This window comes from Eschrichtius robustus, chromosome 11, assembly GCF_028021215.1.
Source record: "Eschrichtius robustus isolate mEscRob2 chromosome 11, mEscRob2.pri, whole genome shotgun sequence".
NCBI lineage: Eukaryota > Metazoa > Chordata > Mammalia > Artiodactyla > Eschrichtiidae > Eschrichtius > Eschrichtius robustus.
Window position 1 is genome coordinate 102,730,249 of NC_090834.1, and position 8,356 is coordinate 102,738,604.

General features: G+C 51.5%; 1 protein-coding gene across 1 annotated transcript; it reads right to left on the reverse strand.

Annotated features, from left to right (window-relative positions):
- Window positions 1-4,322: 4,322 nt before the first annotated feature.
- Window positions 4,323-6,076, reverse strand: LOC137772281 (macrophage-expressed gene 1 protein-like). Its single transcript, XM_068556138.1, has 2 exons — window positions 5,815-6,076; window positions 4,323-5,761 (listed from the first exon to the last, which is right to left on the reverse strand). Exons 1-2 carry the CDS (start codon window positions 6,074-6,076, stop codon window positions 4,323-4,325), a joined length of 1,701 nt encoding a protein of 566 aa, XP_068412239.1.
- Window positions 6,077-8,356: the final 2,280 nt, after the last annotated feature.

The following is an 8,356-nucleotide window of genomic DNA, read 5'->3' on the forward strand; positions in this document are numbered from 1 at the left end:
GATTTGATAGCTGAGTCTAATCACCTGGGGCCTCCCAAGATCTCTTCTGGTTTTCTTTCATTCAGCAAACTTGTAGAGCAGCTACTAGGTGTTCTGCCTGATGCTGAGCTCTGGAAATAACTGCAATGAACACAACACCTTCCTTTCTCCCACTCAAAGAGCTCATGAGCGGGTTGGAAGGAGAACTCATGCAAAGTGACAGGCTCGTAGTTACATGCTGCTAAAGAGGTTAGGAGGAGTAAGAGACAAATTCTTCCTGGGAAATTGAAGGAGTATGTGAGGGTAGGGGAAGAGGGAGCGAATAGAAATGTATTCTTGTGTATTCTCGGGAAGGTGACCTTTGAACCCAGTCTTGATTGATGAGCAAGATTTCATCAGCCAGGAATTGAAATGATGTGGGAGTCAGCACAGGACATGTGTATCATGGGGAGAGGCTAGCTGGAGATCAGGGTGATAAAGTGGGCCTGGGCCCAATGGCAAACTGTCACCTATAAAAGTGGAGCGACGTATCTTTCGATTAACATGTCCCATATAATTATTTATAGTGCCTCCTTTTGGTCTCAACGGGGTCCAGATTTGGATGATCACTTACATAGCCATCCTACTTATAGGATGGTTCATTTTGCCCCTTTTCTTCTTTATTCCACATCAAAATCTTTTATTATGCCCTGATCCCCATCTTGCTCGTATCAGTCGGAGAGCTCAGTTTTTAGAGCCTGGAGGGCTATTCCAGGAAATGAACTGAGACCATCAGAAATGGGCATTCGGTTTCTGTAGAAAGGATCCTCCCAGGCCAGCAGAACTGAGCAAATCTGAAAGTGGGCCTGGCTGAGACAAGAGTCCCGTCCCATGCCAGAAACATTATCAGTACCCTCCCAGTTAGAATTTGTGACCCTCATGCATTTTCCCATAATGCTTTGTTTGAAGCTCTATGACATTTTTACATTGGGTAATTTATGTTTTGTGGGTGTCTCACCCACTCAGCTGTGAGCCCCAATCATACAACTTTGTGTACCCAGTCCCCACATTGTGATAGCTCACTGTGACATGCCAGATGTGAGGCACTGTACCAAGGGATTTCTTTGCATTGTCTCATTTAATCCTTGCAACAATTTATGACATCAGTCTTATGATTATCCCCATTTTATAGATGAGATTAGTCCTCAGAGAGGTGAGACAATTTTCTCATAATCACAGAGCTAGTTAGCAGCTGTGCTGGGACTTGAGCCCAGTTTGTCAGATTTGATTCTGGAATCCCACTCTTAAAGCAGTGGCAAATCAGATCCCAAAGTGTTAGTGTCATCAATTTCAAATTTAGAAAGGCCAGGCTGTTCCAAGGTGCTTTGCATCCATTAGCTCATTTAATCTTCTCAAGTGACCTAGGAATTTAACACGCTAACTACATTTTATAGAGGACCAAACTGAGGCACAAGGAATTTCCAGAGGCCCATATTTGACCCAGACCAAGCCCATAGCTTTACTGCTGTGCTCAGCAAAGAATTAAATGAAATAATCTTTGCAAAGAATGAATTCTAAATCTGCAGTAGGCACTAGCCATTATTATTCTTTTTTTTTAATTTATTTTTGGCTGTGTTGGGTCTTCGTTTCTGTGCGAGGGCTTTCTCTAGTTGCGGCGAGCGGGGGCCACTCTTCATCACGGTGCGCGGGCCTCTCACTATCGCGGCCTCTCTTGTTGCGGAGCACAGGCTCCAGACGCGCAGGCTCAGTAGCTGTGGCTCACGGGCCTAGTTGCTCCGTGGCATGTGGGATCTTCCCAGACCAAGGCTCGAACCCATGTTCCCTGCGTTGGCAGGCAGATTCTCAACCACTGCGCCACCAGGGAAGCCCCTATTATTCTTATTATTTGTCACATGACTGTGGGCAAGTCAACCTCTCTGAGCTTCAATTTCCTCATCCATAGCACAAGAACTACTTATCTACCTTGAGTTCTGTGAAGGTGAAGTGCGATGCTATTATAAAGGTATTTTTCACATAGAAAAAGTCTCTATAAATGGTAGTGACCACAAGTCTGGAGAAGGCCCAGGAGAGCCACTAGTCGGTCAGTTCTTAGCTCACGGTCAGCTCCAGTGTGCCCGTATCAGACCAGTAGGAGAAATGATCTCAAACATCTAGAGTTATTTGGATTTCAATTGCCTCTTCCTCTCAGGACTCAGAGTTTGCACTATCGCATCAATATCCTGATATATTCCAATTTGTAGCCAGAGTAGATGAAACCCCAAGAAGTAAAATGACTCACTTAGGTCACTCAGGTCATGGAAATGGGGTCTTGTCAACCCTGTGAGGCCACACTTGCCGGCTCCCTAGGGTCTGTCCACGTACCTTTGGAATTGGCTCTAAAATTCACACATGAGGGGCCCAACTGGGCTAGGTTCTGCATGCCCTGTGGTTCCAAGGTTAGGATTTAATGTGACACCCTGTTTGTCCTTGTGACAACTACAGACCCACACTCTGGGCTTAAATTGCAATGAGGCTTGTGTTCTAGGAACACTGCAAAACTGAACACTGGTCCCGAGAGACTGCAGTCTTGGGTTAAAGAATGAAAATGTACTCTGGTGTACTTGAGAGAAACAGGCTCTCCAAAGGGAAAACGCTTCCATTGGGGGTGAGGACTCCAGTTTTCCAAAGCTAAGTTTCATGGAACATAGAATGAAATGGAAGAGTGGAAGAGTTTTCCCTTGGCTTTTCAGTGTTTTGACTGTGATCGTATTTTGATAGTTTGTATCACATCTTACATTGTGATCCCATATAAAACTGTGATCCCATATAAACCATACAAAACTGACATTTTTTGGTGAGTCAAAAATGATTGGAGGGAACTCCCTGGCAGTCCAGTGGTTAGTGGTTACAGCTCTGTGCTTTCACTGCTGAGGGCCTGGGTTCAATCCCTGGTTGGGGAACTAAGATCCCGCAAGCTGCGTGGCGTGGCCAAAAAAAAAATGATTGGATATGGGCAATTTTATGTGATTAACCTATTTCACAATATAATTATTATAGCTGTTTCATGCAATGTACTGTTTTCTGTCATTAAAAAAAAATTTGCTGATTACAACTTAATTCATTTCATCATCCACAAGTAGGTCAGGTCCTATTTGGAAAACAAAAAAGACCCTCTGAGTTAAACCAAGCCCAAGAGGAAACTTTCTGGGTTCAAGGCAATGATTCTGGGAAAACAAATTGACAGAATGAATTTTATTACAATTACAAAAAAAAAAATTCTAACTTCAAAGCTACATAATATGTCCTGGGGTCAATGCTGATTCTATCTCCCCTGTTTGCCCACCCCCCCCCCCAGCAAAGAACACCAGGAATACACCTGTATTTGAACAAGGTTGGGTTTATTGGCTCCTTGCAACAAGGGAGGCACCCAACATGGGAGCACACCAAGGAGAATGGGGGGCCTCTCAGCAAGAGGGCGTTAGGGAAAGAGATTGTTACAGGACTTGAGCTTGTGCTAGGTGATGTGGAGGCGGGCTTGAGGAAGTACAGTTTAGTCCTGGTACCCTCAGGAAGTGGGGCCAGTTCTATGATTAGGTATCTTACACCTTTTTACCTAGGCAGTAGAAGAAACAGAAGAGGCTAGAGCTCTGACCGGCAATGATGCAGGAGTCCTGTTTTGTTAAAGCCTAGACAGAATTCTTGTCATTCTGTATGCATTCAGACCAAGCTGGGCTCTCAGTGGTTTCTGTGGCCCCATAGGCCCTCTGTTCCTCTGTCAGGATGCCTCCCTGCAGTCTCCTGTAACCCCCTTTCTTTTTTTTTTTTTTTTAAAGGTGTAGGCTTATTTATTTATTTTTTGGTTGTGTTGGGTCTTTGTTTCTGTGCGAGGGCTTTCTCTAGTTGCGGCAAGCGGGGGCCACTCTTCATCGCGGTGTGCGGGCCTCTCACTATCGCGGCCTCTCTTGTTTGGAGCACAGGCTCCAGACGCGCAGGCTCAGTAGTTGTGGCTCACGGGCCTAGTTGCTCCGCGGCATGTGGGATCATCCCAGACCAGGGCTCGAACCCGTGTCCCCTGCATTGGCAGGCAGATTCTCAACCACTGTGCCACCAGGGAAGTCCCCCCCCCTTTCTTATAGAACCCGAAGCAGCAAGAACCCCCAGAGCAAGAGCCCCCAGCAAGAACCCCCAGAGCAAGAGCCACCAAGGCCACCATGGCACCCACCCAGGAGCCAACAATGGCCCCAACGCTGGGTCCCAAGCCAGCCTGGCTCAAGAGCTTGGCTGACAGGGATGTGTCATTAATATTGGCCTGCTGCCAGCGGTCGGAGCCTTGCAGCCTCACCCAGACCCGCTGACCACTGGAGTCAACCAGGACAGAGAGCCTGTGGGCGCTGCTTCTGTTGAGGAAGGTGGGGGGGAATAAATGGGGGCATCCGAACAGCTGCCTGCTGCTGGTCCAAGAGGGCCCCAGCCCTGAGGCAGTAGAGGATTTGGCAGCCATCGCTGAGGTAAGCCTGGTGTTGGCTGTACCCTGCTGGGCATTTCGTGGGGAAATCCGTGGGGCTGTCCTGGTAGAACACCTCCTTCATGAGCCCAGGGCTCTGGCCCTTCACAAGGCCAACCAAGGGGTTGCCCGCCTGGCAGCTGAAGAAACCCCCCAAGGGGACTGCCGGGGCTGTACCCAGCTCTGAGTCGCTACTCACACAGACCTTGAGGTCGCCAAAGAGTGTCAGTGGGTAGAAGTGGGAGGGGCAGGCCTGGGACCCAGTGAGCGGGTTTGGGTTGCCAGGGCTATACAGGCCTCCAAAGAGGAGGCCCGCAGGGGCGGGCAGGGAGGGCCCCGAGGGCGCGCACCAGGAGGCAGCCCGGCTCGCGGCGTTCCGATGCTCATGGGGGGCGCACACTGTCCAGCAGTATCGGAAGAAGAGCCAGCACCTCCGGCAGCGCTGCCGGCACTCAGGACCGCCCTCGCTCCACGTCTTCAGGCCGCTGACCAGGGCGCTGGCCGTGCAGTTGGCCGGGCAAGAGGCTCTGCCGGTGAGCGGCTTGGGGATGCGATAGGCCCGGCAGAGGTGATCGGCGTGCCGCCCGGACACGGCGTCGCATTCCTGGAAGACACCCCCGAAGCTGAAGTTGGCGCGGCGGCGGCCTCCGCAAGAACCATCGTCCACATTGGCCTGGGGGTCGAAGGTGGGAGCCCCAAGCTTCAAGCATCCGGGACGCGTGTTGACCGCGTAGTAGCGGTGGATGGCGCGGCGCACGGCGGGCGCGGGGAGCTCGGGCAGCGCCTCCGGCTGAAGCAGTACCGGCAGGGGCGGGCCCGACCTACCGATGGCCACCAGCCGGCGTCCGATGCCCTCCTGCCACTTCTGCAGGGTGATGCCCGGGTAGAAGGGCACGCCGCCGTGGCTGTGCATCTTGGAGGCCACCGTGTTCCGCCCGTAGTTCTGGAGAAGCCGGCTCTGCGCCTGCCAGGAAAGCCCGTCCCCAGCGTTGACCGCGTGGAAAAACAAGGCCGAGGCGGCGTACGTGATGTTGATCTTGTCTCGGGCTTCGCTGTCCACCAGCTCCCGCCTCACCTGGTCCTCCTGCACCAAGGCAGCCCCGGCCTCCACGTCGGTGAGAACGTGCGTGCGGTACCTAAGCACAAGCATCTCCGCCAGGTATTCGGCCCCCCGGGTCTGGTTGTTCTCCAGGTGGTCGCTGAGGGTCAGCAGATGTCGCAGAAAGTCGGGCTGGAAGTCGGGGTTCTCCGGGGCCTTCACAGAGTAGATGCCCTGGCGGATCTGCAGGTCGTGACCGTCTGGTACTCCAGGCTGTACTTCCTGACGTTCTGGCAGTCCACGGAGAACTTACCATTGAGGTCGGGGAGGAAGAAGAGCTCAGCGTTGATGGAGGTGGCCCAGGTGTCAGTGTAGTTGACCCAGTGGTCGATGAGCTCCGCCCGGGTCTCCACTATACTCTCCCGCCGCGGGACCACCTGCACGCGGTCTGGGATGAGGTACTCGCCGTCCTCGGTGGTGAGGCACTGCGAATAGTCTCTCCTGAGCACCAGCCCCAGCTCGACGTTGCGCAGGTTGCCCCAGCCACCTCCTGGCAGCGCCCCCAGCACGGACATGTTCAGGCTCTGCCTGCAGCCTTGGAAGCCGGGCGCCCTCTGTTCCCCCATGCCACCGCACCCGGCCAAGAAGATGACCAGCAAGGGCGCAAGGCACAGGGCCACAGCTGGAGGAGAGCTTCGCCTGGGCGGCCTGCTGCGCCTTAGCTCCTCCAGGGTTGGGGTCGCCGAGGGGAAGTTCTCAGCCTGGGAGCTGATGCTAAGTGAGCCTCAAGGCAGTGACTCAGCCCAACTCAAGCCCCTCCCAGTTTCCTCTCCTTGAAGTCTTCAGAGGAAAGAATAGCAAGCAGGTCTCTTATCAGAAGCACCAAGGGAAGTGAAACTAATTCCAGGCTTTGGGCCAGGGAGTGGCGAATTGCCCGAAGGCCCTCTTGAATTCATCTCTACGAAGAAAATCCAACCTCATCTGTTGAATACCTGGTATTTCAGTCTCTCACTCTCTCCTGGCCACTGGACGCAGTTAGGGTCCTGTTATTCCAAGTGTCAAGTTCAGCCTCGGTGAGGAAGTAGCCCAGGAAAACGGGGCCTTTCCCCAGTTGACCAGCCAACCTGTGGGCACTGTGGCTAGGAGGTCACATTCACTCCAGGCTGATTTCCTTGTGGGCCTTCGGCAGATATTACAGAAAAGAGCCCCTTTCTGGACTAGAGCAGGTTCAGGGCAGCTCTAAAAAAAAAAAAAAAAAAAAAATCGGGCTTCCCTGGTGGCGCAGTGGTTGAGAGTCTGCCTGCCAGCAGGGGGCGCGGGTTCGAGCCCTGGTCTGGGAAGATCCCACATGCCGCGGAGCAACTGGGCCCGTGAGCCACAACTACTGAGCCTGCGCATCTGGAGCCTGTGCTCCGCAACAAGAGAGGCCGCGATGGTGGGAGGCGCGTGCACCGCGATGAAGAGTGGTCCCCACTTGCCACAACTAGAGAAAGCCCTCGCACAGAAACGAAGACCCAACACATAAATAAATAAATAAATAAATAAATAAATAAATAAATAAATAAATAAATAAAATTAAATAAAATTAAAAAAATCAAGTATGGCTGTGCCAGTGCGCCACAGCCCTGACATATGGGCAGGACAGAGCTTCTCAAGGGGGCTTAGCACACTTCACAAACAGTCCAGGGCCCAAGAATTTTTCTCCTCCTCTTGCATCTGCTTGGAGCTCTCTAGGGCCCCTGTCTCCCTGAGATCAGCAGCTGCTCTAAATAACACCCTGGGCTAGTGCTTTATAATCCCATTCTAACATCTCACCAGTCTCTTTTTACACATTAGGAAACAGGCCCAGAGAAGTCAGGGGTAGTACCCAGGGTCACAGTTAGGTACCCAGGGGAGGCAGCATTCGAATCCAGGTTCATCTGATGCCAAAGGACAGTTTCCATCCACTGATCTGGGCTCAGGGCTTCTTCTTCCTATCCAGTGTCAGGGTCTTCTTGATTTTTGTCTCTCCTAGAGCTTTTGGAGTTCAAGAAGGCTCCTGGAAAGGGCATGTGGGATCACCGAACCCAGTGGTATCAATCCTGGTCACACCTGTTTGCAGTGGTGTGGTTGGGGCAGAGGTCTTTTCTCCCCATCGTGTATGGGAGAGGCAATACTTTCTGGAGGAATAGGTACTGGCCTTGACATCTCAAGATCTGAATTGGAGTCTGGGCTCCATCATTCATCAGCTGAGCCCTCCCACTAGCATGGCTTTCTTCTCTGAGTCCCACTTCCCTCATCTATTACATGATGAAAGCAATACAAAGCTCTTCAGGCTTGAGCTACTGGATGTAAGATGCCCAACAAGTTGCCTGGCACAAAATAGGGTGTTCATTCAGTGAAATGGGTTAAGTGACTTGTTTAAGGTCTGAATTCGCACCCACGTTGGTCTGAATCCAAAGTCTAGTGCTCTTTCTACCACCGTGTGGTTCCCTCTGATCTCTATGTTTGCAATTCTTTGATCAAAAAGTGTCATTTATTTATCATAAGGTAGTTTAGGATGGAGAATTTGCTAGAGAAGCAAATTCCCGTTCTCTGGGAAAGCAGTAAAGCTTCCCACCCCCCCTCGGTGTATCTTCCTATGACAGGGACAAGTAATCACACTGCTTTCCCACATTCTGCGCTTGTGACTTAGGAACAAACACCTCATGTCATAAGTTCAAGAAACTGGAAATTTATCACGTTGGGTGATAGCTCTTTCCCAGGACCTTGGGCAGGTTTGTGGATATTTTATGGCTGTGGAGATAAGCATGCTTTGGTTGAATGGTGGCTAAGCCTTTGCTGATGTGGATCAGATGCCAGCAAGAGGAGGGCAA

Coding starts and splice junctions, on each gene's coding strand:
- LOC137772281 (XM_068556138.1), bottom strand. CDS start 6,076: ATGTCCGTGCTGGGGGCGCTGCCAGGAGGTGGCTGGGGCAACCTGCGC. Junction 5,762..5,814: donor CTTCCTCCCCGACCTCAATG/GTAAGTTCTCCG, acceptor CTGGAGTACCAG/ACGGTCACGACCTGCAGATC.